Source organism: Clinocottus analis, unplaced genomic scaffold (assembly GCF_023055335.1).
Source record: "Clinocottus analis isolate CAN_PGR_092001 unplaced genomic scaffold, fCliAna1.0.p SCAF_7, whole genome shotgun sequence".
NCBI lineage: Eukaryota > Metazoa > Chordata > Actinopteri > Perciformes > Cottidae > Clinocottus > Clinocottus analis.
This window is the reverse complement of record NW_027176229.1, coordinates 22,122,338-22,145,278: the sequence shown is the minus strand read 5'-3', so window position 1 is coordinate 22,145,278 and position 22,941 is coordinate 22,122,338. Positions and strand designations below refer to the sequence as shown.

General features: G+C 47.0%; 1 protein-coding gene across 1 annotated transcript; it reads left to right on the top strand.

Annotated features, from left to right (window-relative positions):
* The first annotated feature begins 1,945 nt into the window (after positions 1-1,945).
* Positions 1,946-22,567, top strand: LOC137805212 (A disintegrin and metalloproteinase with thrombospondin motifs 12-like). Its single transcript, XM_068605019.1, has 24 exons — positions 1,946-2,165; positions 2,314-2,684; positions 7,896-8,073; positions 8,217-8,455; positions 8,545-8,628; positions 10,488-10,612; positions 10,721-10,870; positions 11,466-11,609; positions 12,192-12,336; positions 12,503-12,595; positions 14,216-14,361; positions 14,544-14,713; positions 14,927-15,060; positions 15,222-15,342; positions 16,205-16,449; positions 16,626-16,767; positions 16,865-16,991; positions 17,901-18,111; positions 18,230-19,333; positions 20,400-20,552; positions 20,680-20,856; positions 21,800-21,946; positions 22,060-22,213; positions 22,303-22,567. The coding sequence occupies exons 1-24, from the start codon at positions 2,054-2,056 to the stop codon at positions 22,416-22,418; spliced, it is 4,788 nt and encodes a 1,595-aa protein (XP_068461120.1). The 5' UTR covers positions 1,946-2,053; the 3' UTR covers positions 22,419-22,567.
* The last annotated feature ends 374 nt before the right edge of the window (positions 22,568-22,941 follow it).

Here is a 22,941-nt window from a genome sequence, read left to right as displayed (position 1 = left end):
AATATTAGCGCTTTAATATATATGTATATATATATATATATATATATATATATATATATATATATATATATATATATATATATATATATATATATATGTATGTATATATTAATAAATAAAGGTCACCAAGCAGCTAAATATGCTGACCTGAAACTGATCCATGCCGGGAAACAACTGTGATGAAATGTCACAAACCTCATGTTGCTAAACATGACCTCTCTCTCTCTCTCTCTCTCTCTCTCTCTCTCTCTCTCTCTCTCTCTCTCTCTCTCTCTCTCTCCCCCCTCTCTCTCTCTCTCTCTCTTTCTCTCTCTCTCTCTCTCCCCCCCTCTCTCTCTCTCTCTCTCTCTCTCTCTCTCTCTCTCTCTCTCTCTCTCTCTCTCTCCCTCTCTCCCTCTCTCCTCTCTCTCTCTCTCTCTCTCTCTCTCTCTCTCTCTCTCTCTCTCTCTCAAAAGGTCTTGCTTATGTTCCAGGTTCAGACGTTTCACAGTCTGTTGCACATCACTGTAACGGGGCTTCAGGGGGTCAGTCGGGGGAACGACATGAAGGAGGCCAACACTTGGCAAGGATGCGTTTTTTAAATGGAAAAGTATGGGATGATGCAATACTTAAAACATTTTATTACATGAGACAGCTGTGAAATTAAGCATTACATCATCACCGATTGTTGTTAAAGGGCCCGGACCTGCAACTCCTGCAGCAGGTAGACGTTTAGATGTAACACACCTGCCAACAACGCACAATTTGTCCTCTAACGTCAGCTCCAGTTAGAGCTTGTTGGTTTTATTTTGCAGCATGCAACACTCCTGCTTTTATCAGGTCAGAGTTGCATATAAATCCATATATAAATCCATATCAGATGCCAGTGAGTTTAGCGAGTTCACCGCCTCCGTCTCCCATGGAGCAGGACAACGGAGGAGGAATGTGTCTTCTCCTGCAGGGATAAATAACTGGACCTCAGGGGTACTCTCTGGGCGGATCCGCCTCAGAAAAGGCCCGTTACCCCCGAGCCACAGCGCCACGGCTCACATCGTGTTCTCTGGAAATAATAAATGACGTCCTGCAGAAGGCTGCTGTTCCACAGGGCATCGTGAACAGCAGACACGCTTGTGTACTTTGGCAGAGGACCTTTATTCTCGGGGTCCAGTTTCCTTGAATGCGCCGCAGTCCCGCAGCGAGGAATCTTATTCTAGTGGCGTCATCATAGAGAAGAATTAGAGCTAAACCGGATGTGAGAATCTGTGTCTAATGTGTGTTACTCTGCCCCAGAAGAATGCACATGTTTGCAGGGTGTAAGACCAGCTTCTCCTTCATGAACTACATTTACAAGTTATGCAAACATAAATAAATACATGTTGCTCATGCAAAAACTTTATTTTTTGCCCCAAACCGTCCCATAAGCATTTGTATCAGACTGTGGAGCAGAAAGCAGTTAATAAACAGGTCCATAAATGTATTGTTAATACCTTTTCATAGCAGTTTGTGACTAATTCATCTTTTCTGATACAGCTGTTTGTCATATCAGTCGTATGGAGGAATAAAAGCACTTATAAAAACACTTTGGATTGCTGTAGTATTACAGTTGTGATATTGTAAGCAGATCTATATTTCTTCCAAGCAACCATTAAGGTTTCCCCCCCCAAAAAAGTGTTTTTTTTTCTTCTTCTAATGATGCCGCTGGTGCAGACTTTTGGTGCAAGTCTGGACACATGACGGACTGCGCCTCGTTCAAATCAACCACCCGCCACTCCTCCAGCAAAGGAAGAAGAAAACCCAGAGAACACGCCTCCTCTCCTCCCCTCCTCCTCTCCTCCCCTCCTCCTCTCCTCCCCTCCTTCCCTCCTCCAGGAGCCGCCGGAGCCTTTTTTTTCCTCCCTCTTTTTAAACCGCGCTCACGCGGGCTCTCAGTCCCCCTCACCCGAGCGCGTTCACGCCGTGTCATGACACGGTGCAGCGCACGGTCCAAGTGGTCGCCCTCTCACGCCGCCGGGAACCCCGCGGGAACACAGCGGAGCCTCTTTCTGACGCGGTCTGGGTTCGGTTCCGTGAAAACATGCGATGTTCTCTGCAGATCCCGGTTCTCTGCGCGCTGCACTTCGTCCTCACGCTGGCGGCCGCGGAGCTCTCCGGCTCCCGCGCGCTCTTCTCCCTCTTTGCAGAACAAGGTGAGCGTGGTCTGTGCATGCGTGGGTTGAAATCGACTGGCACAAGTTCAAAGTGCATGTTAATATCAGCTTGCAAAATACATTTAAATGAAGTGTATTGCATATTTATTTCTTCTACAACCCCTTTTCCACGCGTCTCACTGTGCAGGTCAGCTGTCCCTGTCGGAGGTGTCCACAGTGCACCCTGTGAAGGCCACCGCTGATGGGGAGTTCCTCTCCCACGCCCTGGCTCACCGCTTCCAGGGCGGCGGCGGCGGCGGGGGGCGAGCCAGGCGCGACCTCCGACCCCTCGGCCCGAAGGAGGGTCGCGTCTACTACAGGGTCGACCACGGGGGTCGCACCCTGACGTTCAACCTGACCGCCAACGAGCGGCTGCTCTCCGGCGACTACGTCCTGGAGAGGAGGGGGAACCGGACCGCCGCCGCCGCCGCCGAGCATCGCAGCTCCTGCCACCTGCTGGGCACGGTGGAGGCCCCCGGCGTGCGAGGAACCGCCGCCATCAGCACCTGCGAGGGCCTGGTAAGGAATCGCATGGTCTCACCTGATTTAACACCCCCCTCCACACACCCTCCACCCATCATCCTCTCATCCACGTGAAGCTTTTCTCGCACCCTAAATGTGTTTTTGTCTGGCAGGCAGGGTTTTTTTTCTTAACCCACACAAAAAGAAGAAGCTTCTGTGTGCTTCTGGAGGCAGTCAGGAACTCTTTCCATCTGACAGGCTGTTGGTTTGTCCCTCAAAAGACTTCCTGACAACCGCGCTGGCAGACCTGCCACCGCCGCCTGCTGTTGTCTCTCGTAGGGTTTCTCCATCTGTACTTTCATCCTCATTCACCCACGTCGCTGTCCGTTTCCTGCAGAGACTCTCTCTCTCTGCAAACCCCCTCCCAACCTTCTCGGACGTGCAGCTTTACTTTGTGAGACGGGCCTTTTTCAATTTTTGTCTTTCTTTATAGTCTGGAACAATAAGGTTTGACAGCTGGAGAGACAGGAAATAGGACTATACGGGGTCTCTCTCTCTCTAAATGCGGCTGAAATGTCTCTAATCCAAAAAAAGCCGATCAAATCTACAAAGGACAGAAGACAGCTGGACCGCAGAAACACCGACGTATGAAGAGTTCTCGTCGCGAGAAGCGCCACATGAACATTTCTGGAGAAGAGGGTTGGTGGAAAGGGAGGAACTCTTGCGATGTTTTCCGCTCTCGAGTCCTCGAGAACGCCTCGGAGCTCGAGTCTCGCTGTTGTCACAGCAGGAATGCCTCTCCTTGCAGGGTCTTGCCTCCCGCTTCTCTGTTATGTTTGCGTGGGTTTTGCGCTGCACTCTTCCTGCCAAAATCTCGTAAATGCATTCGTTTGAAACGTGTCTGGTGTCACTCTGAATTCCAGTTATCTTCAATCTTTCTCGGAGGATGGTTGTTGTTTTTATTCTTCTTCTTCTTCTTCTTCGATCCAGCGTGTCCCTTCTCTCCGACCTACCAGGGGAACCGCAACGACATGTTCCGCTGATTTTATTTTTCCTGTTCTGTGGAAGATGGTTTACAGCAGCTAAAACCACACAGAGAGAGAGAGAGACCACTAATCGGCAAGACTCAGCCAGACAGATGTGGGAGGGGAAACCCTGCCAGCTGCAGCTGCAGGTCATTCACCCTCAGGGAGACGGATAGAGATGGACCGCTCCGAGATATAGATGCATGATAATCTGTTGTTTATGTAGAGAGGAGTTAAAGGCCAGAAACCAACGGGAAGCAGCGAAAGAACACGACAACGCACTCGTTGACCGTGTACAGAAGTTAGGAGTTTTTCAATCAATGAATGCGTCTCATCCGGTTTTATTTCTATTTCGTTCGTCAAATATCAGCACGGCGTCCTGCAGATTACTTCGTCCAAAACCAAAAGATATAAGTTGAAGTCGTATAGGAGCAAGAAAAGCAGCAAATCTTCTGATCTGAGAAGCTGGAAGCTGCTTTGTTTGAGAGGAATCTCACCAGAAAAATTATTAAAACGAGTACACCCCTTTTATTTTTTTTTGTCAGGATACTTCTGACCAAAAAAACTTCATCGACTAATCATTTCTGTCACTCAAGATAATCATCAATCGGGGATCATATGACGTCCGTGTCATTGAAGCGAATACGGAAGCAGGAAGAAGAACTTCTAAAGGCCGTAAAAGCCACAATGTGGTCCCTTCTGCCGCTTCACGAGCGCCAGTTAAACTCCCGCTTCTGGTGGAGAAAACAAAGTCACACTTGCAATAACAAACGGAGCCGCTCCGCATCGAACCACATTAACTCGCGTCGCTTTACGCAGCTCTTTACGCAGCTCTTTACGCTCTTCACTGTACACGTGAAACCGTGAAGGGCTGCAGTAATTGGATGGAGGTTTCTGGGTTTTGTTTGTGTGGTTTCCCTCGGGGGGAAACCTTTTTCGATTCAAGCGAAGCCGAGGCTCTCTCGGTGCCGTGATCCCCGAGGCACGGCACAGAAGAAGATCATGCAGGTTCAGACGCATTATGTCGGCATTTACCTCGCTTAAATGCGTGTTTCTTCGCAGTGTGCAAGATGGACAAAAAAGATAATATCTTCTGACTTCTGAGGAGCAAAATAAGCTCACAGGCAGAACTGTCTTCAAACTTAATGCATGTAAAGCGCAGTGGGAACCTGGAGGTGTATCAGGAACCGGTTCGTGGAAGGACATTCGTTTGGGATTGATCGCATCGCGGCAGCGAGCACCGTCCGCCCCCACCTCTCCTTGTGTCCCGCTGATCTTCTGCAGAGGCTGCAGGACAGCAGGGACCTTTATTCCAGACCCGAGTTGGCCGGCCAGCGCCACAAAAACCCACAGAAGCAGGAAACAGAAGTAAAGCAGTTCCACATGGCCGAACACAGACCTGTGTCATGGTGAACCTCCCCTGACGCTGGCACCTCGCACCCAAACATGTTTGTTGGAGGAGGAGGAGGAGGAGGAGGAGGAGGATGGGGGAATTCAAGTGCGTTTGCTATTCCAAGCAAAAAAAAACACAACAAAAATACAGTTGCAGAATAGAAATCCCCCCTTTTTTCGGTATCCTTTCAAGTTGCCTTTGATGCCGGAGCGCAGACGTCCCGCGGGATCTTTGCATGGTGTTTCAGGGATCGCACGTAACCCGGTATCCCCGCTGCAGGAGCGAGGCCGCGCAGTGCCGCGCCGCATTTGGTATGCAGATCCTTTCGGATCACGCGGGGCCACGGCCCGAGTGTTTTTGGATGGGGGCCCCTCTGCAGCATTCCTTTCCCCGGTTGATCCGCTCCCCCACCACCTGCTCCTCGCCGCTGGGACTCGCTTGGAGGTTTCGACGTATCGGGAGACGGCGCGATGACAGGAGTACGCGCCCTTATATGGGTCACGGGTAAACCGAACTATTATTGCGGTTAAATCGTGTTGACCCTGGCAAAGGAGGGCGAGCGGATGAGATACGGATACGTGTCGGCCTGCGTGCTGCGCCGATGAGTCCGCGGCAACCCGGGGACCTCTGGCCGAGGGCCACGCTCTGAGTCAGTGGCGAACTCCTTCATCATTGCTTTGCTTCATCAGAGTCATGATGTATTTTGATATGCCTCATCTCATCACCGGCACGGTCTCAACCGAACAAAGTCTTGGTCTTGTCTCAATACGCTGGTCTTGATGGGTCTCAACCTTTTAAAGTCTTGGTCTTGTCTCAATACACTGGTCTTGATGGGTCTCAACCTTTTAAAGTCTTGGTCTTGTCTCAATACACTGGTCTTGATGGGTTTCAACCCGTCAAAGTCTTTGTATTGTCTCAATACGCTGGTCTCCACTGGTCTCAACCACTCAAACTCTAGGTCTTGTCACAATTCACTCGTCTCGACTTGGTCTCAGTCCCTCAAAGTCTTGGTCTTGTCTCAATACGCTGGTCTCTACTTGGTCTAAACCTCTTAAAGTCTTGGTCTTGTCTCAATACGCTGCTCTTGATGGTCTCAACCCGTTAAACTCTTGGTCTTGTCTCAATACGCTGGTCTCCACTTGGTCTAAACCTCTTAAAGTCTTGGTCTTCTATCAATACACTGGTCTTGATGGGTCTCAACCTTTTAAAGTCTTGGTCTTGTCTCAAGACACTGGTCTCCACTTGTTCTCAACCTCTTAAAGTCTTGGTCTTGTATCAATACGCTGGTCTTGATGGGTCTCAACCTTTTAAAGTCTTGGTCTTGTCTCAATACACTGGTCTCCACTTGGTCTAAACCTCTTAAAGTCTTGGTCTTGTATCAATACACTGGTCTTGATGTGTCTCAACCCCTTAAAGTCCCTCAAAGTCTTGGTCTTGTCTCAATACACTGGTCTCCACTTGTTCTCAACCTCTTAGAGTCTTGGTCTTGTCTCAATACGCTGGTCTTGATGGGTCTCAACCTTTTTTAAAGTCTTGGTCTTGTCTTAATACAATGGTCTCGACTTGGTCTCAGTCCCTCAGCGTCTCGGTCTTGTCTCCATACGCTCTGGTCTTGGTCTTGGTCTCGCTGGTCTCGACCACAACACCAATAAAACCGCCTGAACCGTTTGCTTGTCTTCAAAGTGTCCGCTCCACATTGTGGACCCTCCATCTCGTTTGACACGGTGCGGTTTTTCGGGTGGAGTAATATCGTCGTTCCAAAAAAAGGGAGCGCTCCTCTCGATTTGCACTTTCTGAACTCCCTGAATGGAGAAACATGATCCTCAGCCAGCGCGCTGCAGCCTGCTGAATGAACGCAGGCTGAAACACAAGAAACGTGTCAGGATGACCCAGAAAGCCGAAGAAGGAGTTACAGCAGTAAACAGTGGTGGTCCACTCTGGAGAACCACAACTGTAAGCACTGCATGACCTGGTTTTCACATCTGCCTCTGGCTCCAAAAACACAAAGAGAGCTCCAAGAATCAGGTGCCATCATTTTTTTTTTATATAATGAATGTTTATTTGCAAAAAATGCAAAATCCCTGCGGACAGAAATACATCAAAATTCTTTCAAATCAACTTATTCCATCTGTTTGGCCGTGGAAATGAGTACGCATCACTCTCTCTCCTTCTGTCTTTTGCAAGTTGGTTTAAGGGAAGAGGGAGGGGTTCGTCCTGGAACAGTTTGGGCTTGTTTAGTCTCACTCTCTCACACACAGACACACACAACACACAACACACACAATCAACTAAATGATTAACTTGCAAACTCTTAGCTGGACTTCGAGGCATTCCCATCCGGCTCGGTTTAGAAGATGTCGGGAATCTGTGTGTTCCCGTGGGTGCGCCTTGTGTGCAGTTTTCGCCGGTCGGCCAGCGAACAGTCTGCACCAAGCCAGAACACGCACGGCATACTTGGGTAAAAACGTCTTTTGTGTTGCTTCTGCAGAAGCGGCAGACGGGGAGAATGTGCCTCGGGCGTGGAGAGAAAGCGCAACAGACGCTCAGATCTGTTGACTAATGATGAATTCCACCCAGATGGAAATTACGAGGGGGGGATTACCCCCCTTCTTCAGTCGCACCTTTTTTTTGAAGTTGCAATTACTGGATTGTGGGACATTTGTTGTAAATGCTTTCATGCAACTGCAACTTCACGCTCCATTAGGCACGGTTTTGGGATGAAATGAGTCTCGGCTATGGACTGAGGCATTATATCTGCCCTTTAAAAAAAAATATGTCAGTGCACAGGAAGCGAGTGATCCACACTCACTCATTCCTACTCGCGGCGTGTTCGTTCCTTGTCTTCCTCAGAGAGGTTTCTTCTCGCTGCCGGAGGGACACTACTTCATTGAACCCGTCCAGAAATCCCCCGTCGACCCCGCGGGCGCCGCGCGGCCCCACATCGTCTACCCGCGAGTCCCGACAGGACGCCAGAGGAGCAAGCGCAGCGTCGAGTCCAACAAGACTCCCAGCCCCTGCGGAGTTCAAGGTGTGTATCTGAAAGTGTGTGTGTGTGTGTGTGTGTGGAACTGCAGATGTTTGCGAGTGTTTTTTTTATCCTCCTTGTGTCAAGCGAGGATAAGCCCCGAGTGTGTATCCCCGAGTGATGTCTTCCGTCGTCCGCCCTTCTAGATGCTCCGAGCGACTCCGTCCAGGTGGAGCGGGAGAGGGAGGCGTGGGAGAGGGAGCAGCAGAAGCTGGAGAACCGGGACCAGGACCGGGACCAGGACCGGGACCAGGGCCGGTCCCGCTGGCCGCGCTCCGTCAGCAGAGAGCGCTGGGTGGAGACCATGGTGGTGGCCGACGCCAAGCTCATCGAATACCACGGCAGCGACAACGTGGAGTCCTACATCTTCACCATCATGAACATGGTGAGCAGCCGGCGTCCCATTTCTTAACTCTTCGCATCTCCCACGTGCACGTGAATCATTTTGAAATCGGTGAGTGATTTGATCGACAGGTGGCTGGGATCTTCCACGACGCCAGCATCGGGAACGCCATCCACGTCATCCTGGTTCGCCTCATTCTCCTGCAGGGAGACGAGGTAACGCAGTTCTACATGTTCAGGATGTTGCGGTGATGAGTTAAGATGCAAACGCTTTGCAGGGGACGGAGACGACGTGGTGTCTGATCCTCTTAGAGGTTTAAACTAGCACTGCTGATGACGTCCTCTTTTTTTAAATGTCACGGCCAACCGGATAGTTTGACGGTGGTTCAAGCGCTGATGCCTTTCATATGGAAGCCCATTTCCTCACGAAATAAAGAAGAAAAGTCATATTTATGAGATAATAAAGTCCAAATTATGAGATAAAAAGTCATAATTATGAGATAACAAGTCGTTATTATGAGATTATAATCACTTTTTATCTCATAACTTTGACTTTTTATCTTATAATAGTGTCTTTTTTTATCTCACAATGACTTTTTATCTGATAATAATAACTTTATCTCATAATTAGGACTTTTTATGTAATAATTTCGATTTTGTATCTCATAATTTTGACTTTTATCTCATAATAGTGTCTTTCTATCTTACAATTATTACTTTTTATCTCATAATAATACATTTTTATCTCATACTCGTGTCTTTTTATCTCATACGTATGACTGTATCTCATAATAGTGACTTTTTATCTTATAATTTCGAGTTTTTATCTCATAGTTTCGACTTTTTATCTCATAATAGTGTCATTTTATCCCATAATGACGACTTTATTTCATAATTATGACTTTTTATCTCATAACTTTGACTTTTTTATCTTATAATAATAACTTTATCTCATAATTATGACTTTTTATCTCATAATAGTGTCTTTCTATCTTATAAATATTACTTTTTATCTCATAATAGTGACTTTTTATCTCATAATTTCGAGTTTTTTATCTCATAGTTTCGACTTTATCTCATAATAGTGTCTTTTTATCCCACAATGACGACTTTATTTCATAATTATGACTTTTTTATCTTATAATAGTGTCTTTTTATCTCACAGTGACTTTTTATCTCATAATAATAACTTTATCTCATAATTATGACTTCTTATCTCATAATAGTGTATTTTTATCCCATGACGACTTTATTTCATAATTATGACTTTTTATCTCATAATAGTGTCTTTCTATCTTATAATTATTACTTTTTATCTCATAATAATACATTTTTATCTCATAATAGTGTCTTTTTATCTCATACGTATGACTGTATCTCATAATAGTGACTTTTTATCTCATAATTTCGCGTTTTTATCTCATAGTTTCGACTTTATCTCATAATAGTGTCTTTTTATCCCATAATGACGACTTTATTTCATAATTATGACTTTTTATCTCATAACTTTGACTTTTTTATCTTATAATAGTGTCTTTTTATCTCACAATGACTTTTTATCTCATAATAATAATAACTTTATCTCATAATTATGACTTTTTATCTCATAATAGTGTCTTTCTATCTTATAATTATTACTTTTTATCTCATAATAATACATTTTTATCTCATAATAATGTCTTTTTATCTCATACATATGACTGTATCTCATAATAGTGACTTTTTATCTTATAATTTAGAGTTTTTATCTCATAGTTTCGACTTTTTATCTAATAATAGTGTCTTTTTATCCCATAATGACGACTTTATTTCATAATTATGACTTTTTATCTCATAATTTTGACTTTTTTGTGTCAGAAATGGGTTTCCACACTTTAATCCCTCGCGTCTTAAAAAACAAACTAAACTCTGTGAAAGTCTTTTCTTCCCGTCTGTTTAAATCCCTCTTAAAAGAACGAAAGCAAACAAAATTCCCGTCATAATCCAAACAAGATAAAAACCTCGACGCTCTCAAATGACAGAATGTAAAAAAAACAAAAACGCGCCGTTTTCCTAAACCTGCTGTCCGTCCGCAGAAAGACTTGAAGATCGTCCACAACGCCGACACCACGCTGGCCAGCTTCTGCGCCTGGCAGAAGAACCTCAACCCGCAGAGCGACACGCACCCGGCGCACCACGACGTGGCCGTGCTGGTCACCAGGCGAGCGGCGGCTTTCATCCACACATGGAGCGAATGATGGCGCTCGGCGGGCCCCCCTCTCTCTCTCTGGCGTAACTTTCTTTCCTTCTTCCCCCTCCTCCACCACAGGAAAGACATCTGCGCCGGGAGGAACCAGCCCTGCGAGACGCTGGGCCTGTCCCACCTGTCCGGCATGTGCCAACCGCACCGCAGCTGCAACATCAACGAGGACTCGGGGCTGCCGGTCGCCTTCACCGTCGCTCACGAGCTGGGCCACAGGTCCGAGTGTGTGTGTGTGTGTGTGTGTGTGTGTGTGTGTGTGTGGATGAATAGTGAAATGTTGTAAAGAAGAAGCAATGCCCGTGTGATATAGACCATATAGAGGCTTCATTTCATCTCCGAGCATCAATGACACGAGAGGAAAGAAGGAGACTGATGTGATCTGTGTGAGGGGTTTTTTATAATAGTGGAAGTAAATGGACAGAATAGTTTAAATTTGGATTACTGGGACACAGAAAACCTTATTTTTTAGGCTTTATTATCAGTTTAATCAGTAATCTTTAATATATCTGTGTGCAATATCCCCACATAACTTCCACCCCCCTCTCAAAATGTGCATTATTACCATTTAACTCTCCTCTTTTCCCACTTTTCACAGCACTCGGGACTATTTATTAAACGTTTCTAATACCTTTCTCGTACACATACCACTTTTTGTGCATATACCACCTTCTTTGAAGTGTTTTCATGTTTAATATGTGTCTGGACTGTTGGTCTCGGGGCTCAAATGGCGAAATAAAACCCTTGAAGGTGTCAGTTTTTGCATGTAACCGCTCACAGCTGATGGTTTTTGTCGCTCGGTGTCGGTGCGCAGCTTCGGCATCCACCACGACGGCCAGGGGAACGACTGCGAGCTGGAGGGGAGGCACCCGTTCATCATGTCCAGACAGCTGATGTACGACAGCTCGCCGCTCACCTGGTCCTCCTGCTCCAAAGAGTACATCACGCGCTTCCTCGAGTAAGGCTGCGGCTCATGCTTTCACTCTGAATATATGTATATATATCATAAAAATACCACACAACTCCCTCGGGTTTAAGTTATTTAAAGAATATCTCTGAGGGAAGAATTCCAAGGCGAAAAAAAACAACATTTTCAATAGTTTATTTCAAATATACAATCAAAAAAGTGTACTTTCTGTGAATATATACAAAGTATATACTATATACTACAGTAAAAATATGTACTTTAAGTGAAAGTTCTGTGCAATTACTCAAATGTACTTCTTTAAACTTTAATTTCAAATGTATTTTTTGTATGTATGCTCTAAATTAGTGTCGTTTTATTATTTAAAGCACACTTGATGAATACAGATTTGAAATATACGGCGTCTTTTTATATTTTAAGCAATATTTGAGAAGTGTACTTACCAATTTGCGCGCGGAGGTTGCGTGAAAACTGTATAAAACTGTATCATCTTATCAGTTTTTCATGTTTACGCCCAGATTTCCCGCCCAGAATGTGGATTAAAGTCTTGTAAACACATTGAAATGCATAAAACAAAAAGGTCACACATTCACGATGGCGCCCTTCGCTCCTCAGTCGCGGTTGGGGTTTCTGTCTGGACGACCGACCCTCCAAGAGGGACCTCACCACGCCGCTGGCTCGCCTCGGCGTCCGCTACACCACGCACCACCAGTGCCAGCTGCAGTACGGCCACAACGCCACCTTCTGCCACGAGGTCGACGTGAGTGACCGCTCCTGTGTGTGTGTGTGTGTGTGTGTGTGTGTGTGTGTGTGTGTGTGTGTGTGTGTGTGTGTGTGTGTGTGTGTGTGTGTGTGTGTGTGTGTGTGTGTGTGTGTGTGTGTGTGTGTGTGTGTTGTCATCGCTCATGCGTCTCCTCCTCCCTCAGAACATGTGCCAGATCCTCTGGTGTTCGGTGAACGGCTCCTGTCGCTCCAAACTGGACTCGCCCATCGACGGCACCCGCTGCGGACCGGAGAAGGTGGGTGCTGCCCGGGTTCAGAGGCGGAGGAAGTACTGAAGTACAAGTACTACATCAACAATACTACTTAAGTACAAGTAAAAAGCACTTACTTTGAAATTTACTTTAAGTATTAAAAGTAAAAGTACTCACGCGATGGGTTGTCGCTCAATGTGTAGGGCCGTATGCCTCTTATACTTATACTACTAGTAGTACTTCTGTCTCTTATACTTATACTACTAGTAGTACTTCTGTCTCTTATACTTATACTACTAGTAGTACTTCTGTCTCTTATACTTATACTACTGGTAGTACTTCTGTCTCTTATACTTATACTACTGGTAGTACTTCTGTCTCTTATACTTATACTACTAGTAGTACTTCTGTCTCTTATACTTCTACTACTAGTAGTACTTCTGCCTCTTATACTTATACTACTAGTAGTACTTCTGCCTCTTATACTTATACTACTGGTAGTACTTCTGTCTCTTATACTTATACTACTGGTAGTACTTCTGTCTCTTATACTTATACTACTAGTAGTACTTCTGTCTCTTATACTTATACTACTAGTAGTACTTCTGTCTCTTATACTTATACTACTGGTAGTACTTCTGTCTCTTATACTTATACTACTAGTAGTACTTCTGTCTCTTATACTTATACTACTGGTAGTACTTCTGTCTCTTATACTTATACTACTGGTAGTACTTCTGTCTCTTATACTTATACTACTGGTAGTACTTCTGTCTCTTATACTTATACTACTGGTAGTACTTCTGTCTCTTATACTTATACTACTAGTAGTACTTCTGTCTCTTATACTTATACTACTGGTAGTACTTCTGTCTCTTATACTTATACTACTAGTAGTACTTCTGTCTCTTATACTTATACTACTGGTAGTACTTCTGTCTCTTATACTTATACTACTAGTAGTACTTCTGTCTCTTATACTTATACTACTAGTAGTACTTCTGTCTCTTATACTTATACTACTGGTAGTACTTCTGTCTCTTATACTTATACTACTAGTAGTACTTCTGTCTCTTATACTTATACTACTAGTAGTACTTCTGTCTCTTATACTTATACTACTGGTAGTACTTCTGCCTCTTATACTCATACTTATGGTAATACTTATGTCTCTTATACTACTGGTAGTACTTCTGCCTCGAGAAGTCACAACTCGCAATAATTATGAGCAACAACATGTGTTTATTTGAAAGGTTGGTGTACTTTTATATCTTGTGTAACATTTTATATCTTTAAATATTTAATTTCATTATAAAAGTGGAAAAAAATGGAACATGAACATGCAACATGCAACATTTTGGGTGAAACTGTTCATAAAATGTAAAGAATAACGACACGTTGTAGAAATGTAGTGGAGTAAAAGTACAGACGACAGCTGCAAAATGTAAAAGTAAAAAGTGTGCACTATTATTTTTACTTAAAGTACAGAAACGAAGTACAAATACTTTGTTTCATTCCACTACAAGGTGCTGTCTCCCTGTGTGGGCTGTGGCTTTCTTCAGCGCTCCAGTGGAGGAGAGGATGATGATGATGATGATGATGATGATGATGATGGTTAGCGCTACAGCTCATACATGCTCTCTCTCTCTCTCTCTCTCGCTGCAGTGGTGCATCTCGGGCGAGTGCGTGATCGTAGGTAAACTCCCGGAGACGGTGAACGGCGGCTGGGGCCAGTGGAGCACCTGGTCCCACTGCTCCAGGACCTGCGGCACCGGGGTCCAGTCGGCCGAGCGCGAATGCAGCAACCCCAAGTGAGAGAGAGAGAGAGAGAGAGAGAGAGAGAGAGAGAGAGAGAGAGAGAGAGAGAGAGAGAGAGAGAGAGAGAGAGAGAGAGAGAGAGAGAGAGAGAGAGAGAGAGAGAGAGAGAGAGAGAGAGAGAGGCCTCTTGATGCCAGTTCATGGATTCATTTCCTCTCTCTCTCTTTCGCCGCAGACCCGAGTTCGGGGGCAAGTACTGCACGGGGGAGAGGAAGCGCTACCGGACCTGCAACACCAAACCCTGCCAGCAGAACACGCCCAGCTTCCGGGAGATGCTGTGCAGCGAGTTCGACACGGTGCCGTACCACAACGAGCTGTACCAGTGGATCCCCGTGGCCAACCCCGGTGAGTGCCCGACGCCTCACGCGCCCAGCAGGGGGCGGCATTCGCTCTGCCTGCTGCGTCTCAGCAAGAGGAGGGGGCTCGCAACAGGTCCCTGCGGCAATGTCTGCACACGTTGTCGCTGTTTTACACAACAAATCGGAGCCAGAAAAGATCCCATAAAAAGCAGAAATGTCCTCCTCTTCCTCCTCTTCCTCCCCCCTCTCCGTCCCCCAGCGAGCCCCTGCGAGCTGCACTGCCGCCCAGTCGTGGAGTTCTTCTCGGAGCGGATGCTGGACGCCGTGACGGACGGCACGCCGTGCTTCATGAACAACGCGTCCAGGAACATCTGCGTCAACGGCGTGTGCAAGGTAGTGTGGCTGGGTAAGAGAGAGAGAGAGGCGGCGGGCGGGGAGGGCGTCCTGTAGCCGAGCGCCGGGTGTGATGAGACGAGCCGCGGCGAGATGGTCGTGAGGAAGGAGTTGTTTCAAATTAGTTTTTCGAGGCTGTGCGTTCCCGTGTGCGTCCGCAGGCGGTGGGCTGCGACAACGGCATCGACTCCAACGCCGAGGAGGACCGCTGCGGGGTCTGCCTGGGCGACGGCACGAGCTGCGAGACGGTGTACGAGTCGTTCGACAGCGAGGCGGGCTTCGGTGAGTCGAGCAGTGTGAAATATTGATCCAATTATTAAAACCTTTCAAAAAACCAAACAAAACGCTGCCATGTGTCGATGAGGAGAGGCTTTGAAGAGTGTGCGAAGAGCACGGAAATACTGGATTTGTGTCCACAGGCCGAGGAGCGGGTGGGAGGTCATTTCAGGACGGTTCATTAGCGTTACGCTATTGTGTTGTTTCCGTTGTTGTCATGGCAGCTCTCAGGTCCACACCGCACAGCTGTTCGTCCCGCCGCACGTGGTGTGTGTTCGGGTGAAAGCACAACTCCGGCGCACACAAAGACGGATTAATAAAGAAACAAAAAAACATAAAAAAACTCCCCCCACCAAAAAAAAAAAAAAGCCATCCTTCCTCGTTTCCTTCCCTTCTTCCTTTGCCCCGCACAGCATCCTCTCTCTCCAGATAACCGTCCCAGATGTGTAGGACTTCAAAAGGCTTGAAGTGAGGGCAACCCCCCCCCCCCCCACACACACACCTCCTCCTCCCGCTACACAAACACAGAAACACACACACCTTCCCACAAACATCATTAAACTCCAGCGAGCGACTCATAGCTGCCCCTCCCCTCCCCACATCCACACACAATAAAAAACAGAGACAGGGCAGTGCCCCCCACGCCGAACACACACACACACACACACACACACATGCCAGCCACCCCCCACACACCGACCCTCCATTAAAGATCAGAGAGGAAACTGTCTGGTAGTCTGGATGTGAGAGCGTGGCAGCAGCAGCAGTGGCAGCAGCAGCAGCAGCAGCCATGGTGGGCCATCCATTACCTCGCCGTGACTCCGACTCCCCTCCTCCCCCCTTCCCTCCTCTCTCTCTCTCTTCCCAGGGTACGTGGACGTGGGCGTGATACCCGAGGGGGCGCGGGACATCCTGGTGACGGAGGTGCAGGAGGCGGGCAACTTCCTGGCCCTGCGGAGCGCGACGTCGGACGAGTACTTCCTCAACGGCAACTTCATCATCCAGTGGAACGGCGAGTACGAGGCCGGCGGCACGACCTTCTACTACGAGCGCAGCGCCAACATGGAGAACCTCACCGCGCCGGGGCCCACCAAGCGGCCGGTCATGCTGCAGGTATAACGGGGGCCGGCGGCCATCTTGGAACGCCGGGTTTGAATGTGGCGGGAGGGAGTGGAGGGTTTCTGAAACGTTTCAGTACTCTGAGATCAGTAATGTAGGCCAAAGCATGCAAAACGCGATTAAAAGAATAATACAATGTCGTACTAAAGAGTGAAAACGCTGTCTTCCAGTTGCTCTTCCAGGAGAAGAACCTGGGCATTAAGTACGAGTACTCCATCAAGAAGCACAGGGAGACAGGAAACGAGCTCGCCGAGCCCCTTTACAGGTGGAGGCACGGGGCGTGGACGGACTGCAGCACCACCTGCGGCTTAGGTTCGGCGTTGCGTGGGGAAAGACTTCATATGTTGGGAGGGGAGGATGTCGGCGGCCATTTTAGTCACAGGAGACTTGTCTTTCCCGGCCGTTGCAGGCGAGCAGCAGCAGCCGGCGCGCTGCTTCGAGGTGGACGTCGGCGTCGTGGACGAGTCTCTGTGCGACGCCGCCGCGCGACCGGAAGACCGACACCGAAAATGCAAGAATATGGATTGTCCTGCAAGGTGCTTGCTCTCAAACGCTCTTTAACGCTCTCTCTTTTTGACCTGAGAACATGGTGAAGAGTTGTTTTAGCGCTATAAATATATATAAACTATATAACCAGCTACTGGAGAAACCCAATGGGAACAATAAAACCAATTATATTGTATATTTGTGTATCTTTAGGGCCGGTTCAAGATCCTCAAGACTTTTCGGGTCACCACTTAAATGTGCTTATAGTACCGAAAGTGTACATCAATGGCCGAATAATAGTCTTGCTTACTTCCTATTTAGTGATATATTTCCTGATATAAATCAATATTTTTACAGTTAAAGACAATTTAGTGACACACTTCCTGATTTAAATCAATATTTTCACAGTTAAAGACAATTTTAAATTGTCTGTAACTAAAAAAATATTGATTTAAATTAAGAAATTACTTCCTGATTTAAATCAATATTCTTACAGATTTAGAGACATACATCCTCATTTAAATCAATATTTGTTTACAGTTAGGGACAATTTAGTGACATATATCCTGATTTAAATCAATATTTTTTTGCAGTTAAAGAAAATTTAGTGACATACATCCTGATTTAAATTAATATTTCCACAGTTAAAGACAATTTTAAATTGTTTTTAACTGTAAAAAATATTGATTTAAATCAAGAAATATGTCACTAAATTGTATTTAGTGACATACTTCCTGATTTAAATCAATATTTTTCCAGTTGAAGACTTTTAGGTTCTTCCACATTTGCTTGTGTTTTGAGAACATAGAACATTTTACAACTTCAGACTGAATTAAATCAAATCAAGAAAACGTTTTTTGTAGAAAATCATACGTTTTCCTTCTCACACCCGTCACTGCGTTGGCGATGAAGCGTTAAACACTTCCAGGCGGTCACCGTGTGCTCTGCTCTCTGCCCAGGTGGTGGGTGGGCGGCTGGCAGCAGTGTCCGGTCACCTGCGGCACCGAAGGAGTCCGTAAGCGGACGGTGCTCTGCGTCCGCACGGTCTCGGGGGAGGAGCGGGTGCTCCACCCGATGGAGTGCAAGCACCTCCTCAAACCCAAACCCGTGGTGCCGTGCAACAGGGACGTCCCCTGCGGACAGGACTGGGCCGTCGGCGACTGGGAGGAGGTACGTTTTCCCTCAAACTTCACCTCCCTTCTCTGCAGCTCTCTCGGCTTCGGCCTTGCAGATCGCCGCCTGGCTAACGCAACCTTTTGTCTTCTTCCTCCACCCCCCTCCCTCGCAGTGCCCCGTCACATGCGGCGGAGCCGTCCGCTCGCGCGCGGTCACGTGCAAGCTAACGCCCAAGAAGCCCTGCGACGCGTCGACCAAGCCTCGGTCCAGATCCCTGTGCGCTTTGCAGAGCTGCCCCAACTCCAGTCTTCGCAGACGACCCGGTGCCGCGCCGAAATACCGCCGCGTCTACCCGCCAAAGAGCCACCCGGCCGAGAACCCCGAGGCCACCCGGGCTCCCACCTCGCGGGCGGCGCCGACGACCGCCGCCTCCACCGCGAGGAAGAAAGCCGCCACCAAAGGAACGACGACCGCTTCGCCCCGTTCGACGCCCGCGATCCCCAAAATCGCAGACGCGGGTGATCACGAGTTCGATGTCGTCGGGGCGAAGGAGAGTGAAACCTCTGCTGGAAAGGACAGAAAAGCAACTGACGCAGAAAAGGAAAAGGTAGAAGAGCCGGTGGAGGAGGACGGAGAGGACGGAAGTACGCCGAATGCGATGATGTACACCCTCGGGTACGACTACGTCGTCGAGGAGAGGACAACGGAGGAAGACGAGGAGGGCATTATCGACCTGGACGTCGTCACCTCTCCGTCCCTCAAAGATCCTCTCAAATCAACCACGCCGATGCCACAAATAGTCACGGCTCCCACTTTGAGAACCAGTCCACCCACCATGCACTCGACCAAAGCGGCCACCCCGAACACCAGCACGAAAACATGGGCAAGGACCACTCGCCGCAACCCCTCCTCCTCGTCCTCCGACCCCAACGTGGATCCCTCCAGCCCCCGGACACAGCGGGTCGCGTCCAAAGCCGGCATCCGCACGACGCGAGCTCCCGCTTCCACGACTACGTGGAAACCGTCCACCACCGCCGCCGCCACGACGTCGCCACCGCCGCAGTCCACGGTGACGATCGTCAAACTGAAGAAGCCCGCGGCGACGGCCAAGAAAAACGGTTCTGCCCCCCCTCGTGCCAAAAAGCCCTCTTCATGGTCCAAAGGCAGCCGCGCTAACGGTGGAAGCCGGCGACCGGAAAGCCCCGAGAGCGGCAACCTGATGGCCGGAGAGCCGGTCAGCATGGATGTGTTCTGGGTGGTGGGAAACTGGAGCGAGGTGGGTACAGACACGTTATCGCCATCTTGTCTTGTTCTATGAAGAACCAGTGCATTTGCTGGTCTTTTTCCAGGGCATACCGCAACTTTGAAATGCTTTGACGGCATCGAAAATGTCGTGAGAAGTGAATGCCGACGTTTCGTAAACTTGCAAGTGCCTTGCATTCTTTCTAATGGCCAGCAGGGGGCGAGTCTATAATAAGTCAGATTCCTAGAAGTTGATGATATATGAATTTATTCCCTCAGTAAACATTGTAAATGTGAGTCCATGGTTTTAATCTCTAGTTTCAAGTCTTCTTCAATACAGAGTGACGTTCATTTAGTACATTATGGTCCCACTTCGAATATCAAATAGACCATATGATTTAGGGCGGGGCTACCTTGTGATTGACAGGTCGCTATTCTGGTCTGGGAGTTTTCTGGTTTCCACTTTAACCCTTGCACAGTTTTTATTTCAGTTTATGGAAGTTAATTGTCACAATCTGCTCGGTAACGTTTAGCTCCTCTCTCTCATTTAGTTTCTGGCCACTACCAAAAAAAATAAGATGGCGTTGACCCAAATGCAGAGCTCGAGGCTTAATAAACTAAAGAGTGACATCAGGATGACGGCGTTCATAACGTCTCTGCAGACACCTGATTTGTTTTATTCTATCACAGCTTTGTTCTTTAGCTGCTTTAGTATTTTTTTCTTGCGTGCAACCGGAGTTGCTAAGTGGGGATTTGAAACTGTCTTTCTATGCTTCAACGAATTTAAGCTATTCGGATATTGAGTGTCAAATTAGACGTCGTAGATCAACAACGAGCAAAGCATTACAAGGGCAAAGTATGGTATTCATTTGTACAATTCCTTCATCAGAGTCAGCTGTTTGGCAGCTCATCGGGAAAAGTCCTCTGCTTTTATCCGGCTAAAACCTCGGTTACACTTCTTTAAGCACTTCCGGTGGTTGTTCACGACGCTCCGTACCCGACGTACGTGACAATATTACGGCCTCGCGCGTCGCTTTAAATCAGCGGACGCGTGAACACAATCAGACGTCTTCCCCCTCCACCCCCCCCACCTCCTCCAGTGTTCGACAACGTGCGGCATCGGAGCGATATGGAGGACGGTGGCGTGCAGCTCCCAGGTGGACGAGGCCTGTGCCAGCCTGAAGAGACCCGAGCCGGCGCGCACGTGCGTCCTGCAGCCGTGCGCCACCTGGCACAGCGGCAGCTGGAGCAAGGTGAGTAACGTTAGATTTTTTTTTTCCCCACCCGGGTCACCGAATCCGACGGTTGCACTGAATACCTCCATTACAATTACCGCTCATCGTCCGTTTACCATTTTTTTCCGGTGTCGTTCGCCCGCAGTGTCCGGACGCCTGCGCGGCCGTGGGCAGGAGGCACCGGGAGGTCCAGTGTGTCGACGCCCAGAGCGAACGTCCCCTCAGACCCTTCCACTGCCAGGCCGCGTCCAGCAGGCCGCTCAGCACCTTGACCTGCCCCCTCAGGGCCTGCATGACCTGGAGCACGTCACCCTGGGGACCAGTAAGGACGTTACACACGTCAAATATGAATACGTTTTAAACGTTTTGGTATAGCTATAACAAGGGCTGTCCATGTTTATGTGAATATACTGCAACTATGCAGATGTTTATCACATTTCCCACAATGTTTGCTCATGGGCATTTTGGTAAAAAGCCATGGAAATTTGTTAAAAAGTCCTAAAAATTAGATGAAAAGTCCTAGAAATTTCAACCCAAAAAAAAGTTGTAAAAAAAAAAAAATGGCGCTTTTTTTTAGCTATTTTTTTTGTTAGAGGAAATTTTGGTTTTGAGAGCATTTTTTTTAAGAATTGTTTATTTTAAGAATTTTTTTTTTGAGAGCGGATTTTTTTTGAGCAATTTTTTTTTCGAGGGAATTTTGGTTTTGAGAGCATTTTTATTTTCGAATTTTATATTTTAAGATTTTTTTTTTTTTTGAGAGCTTTTTTTTTTTTTTTGAGAGCAGATTTTTTTTTTTTTTTAGCAATTTTTTTAGAGGAAATTTTGGTTTTGAGAGCATTTTTATTTTCGAATTTTTTATTTTAAGATTTTTTTTTTTTTGAGAGCAAATTTTTAGTCAAGAGAGAATATTTTTCTTGAGATCCAATTTTTTTGAGACCTTTTTTTTTTTTCTGGAGAATTTTTTTGAATTGAGAGCGAAGATTTGGAGATAATTTACTTACAAACTAGAAATTTGCTTGGGTAAAAAGACACAAATCTACCTTCATAATGGAGATCCATTGGTCACAATGTGTGTGAACCCTGATAGTATGTGATGAGCTCGTCCAATCATTTCATTCGGCTCGTGCGCTCGTTGAACACATTTTTGAGGATATTCAGGACGTCTGCAAACCCACAAATACACACAGTTGCACATGCAGGGAGCCTGTACTTCTATTCCAATTGGATACCTCCGTTCAATCCTTGTGTGTTTTTTTCCTCCTCAGTGCTCGGGCAGCTGCGGCGAGGGCGTCCGTGAGCGGCTGGTGTACTGCCCCGAGCCCCACCGCTGCAGCGCCGCGCTGAGGCCCAACGGCACCGAGGCGTGCGGGCTGAAGCCGTGCGCCCGCTGGGCGGCCGGCGACTGGGAGGAGGTCGGTCACGCTGCAGCCGGAGCGCCTCCAAGCATCGAGGCAGGATGGAAAAAAAAAAAAAAAACTGTGCTGTGTTGTGGACTAAAACGACGGTTCTGTGTGTGCGTCCGCAGTGCTCTGCGAGCTGCGGCGGGGGTCAGCAGCAGCGGGAAGTCGACTGCGCGAGTGAGAAGAACTCGGCCGTGATGCCAAACAGCCTCTGCGAGAAGATTTCCAAACCGGAAACATTCAGGAAGTGCAACGCGCAGGAATGCAGGACCAGCGCAGGTTTGACCGCGACACAATTCTCACGACATCACAGCACGTCTCGTGCAGATATGTAGGTCGACCTCTGTGTCCTATTCCTTCTCCCGCAGGCCCGGCTTGCAGGAAGAACACCATGTCATCTCGGTTCTGTGACAAGCTGAAGCTGCTGGGCCGCTGCGCCCTGCGGTCGGTCCACAGGCAGTGTTGTGTCACCTGCAGCTCGTAGCCCAAAACACAGCAACACGGACTGCATCCTCTCACTGGTGTACAGCCACGCCATCCAGACTGAGACCAGCAGCACGGCTTTAAGACACACACACGCACACACACACACACACACACACACACACACACACATATATGTATATGAAAATCATGGCTCTAACTGTCTGCATGTCCATTCATCATCAGTATTTGTCAAAAAAAGAATATATATATATATATATATATATATATATATATATATATATATATATATATATATATATATATATATATATATATATAAAATAAAGTAAAACATAGATAATACTATTTAATTGTATTTCAACATTTTAGGTTCCATAAAAAACATTAAATATGTTAAATAAATACAAAAAGTGAACAATATTACAATCAAAACACTGATTAATAGGTGTTCAGACTGTTACAAATATTTGCGGTTAAAAAAAAATAAATATATATATATATATATATATATATATATATATATATATATATATATATATATATATATATATATATATTAC

What these genes read in the sequence shown, in the direction of transcription:
- LOC137805212 (XM_068605019.1), top strand. Translation starts at nt 2,054, where the DNA reads ATGCGATGTTCTCTGCAGATCCCGGTTCTCTGCGCGCTGCACTTCGTC. An exon ending in GCGTCAACGGCGTGTGCAAG is followed by an intron (nt 15,061 to 15,221) that starts GTAGTGTGGCTG and finishes GTGCGTCCGCAG; the next exon opens with GCGGTGGGCTGCGACAACGG. An exon ending in TGGTGGGAAACTGGAGCGAG is followed by an intron (nt 19,334 to 20,399) that starts GTGGGTACAGAC and finishes CACCTCCTCCAG; the next exon opens with TGTTCGACAACGTGCGGCAT.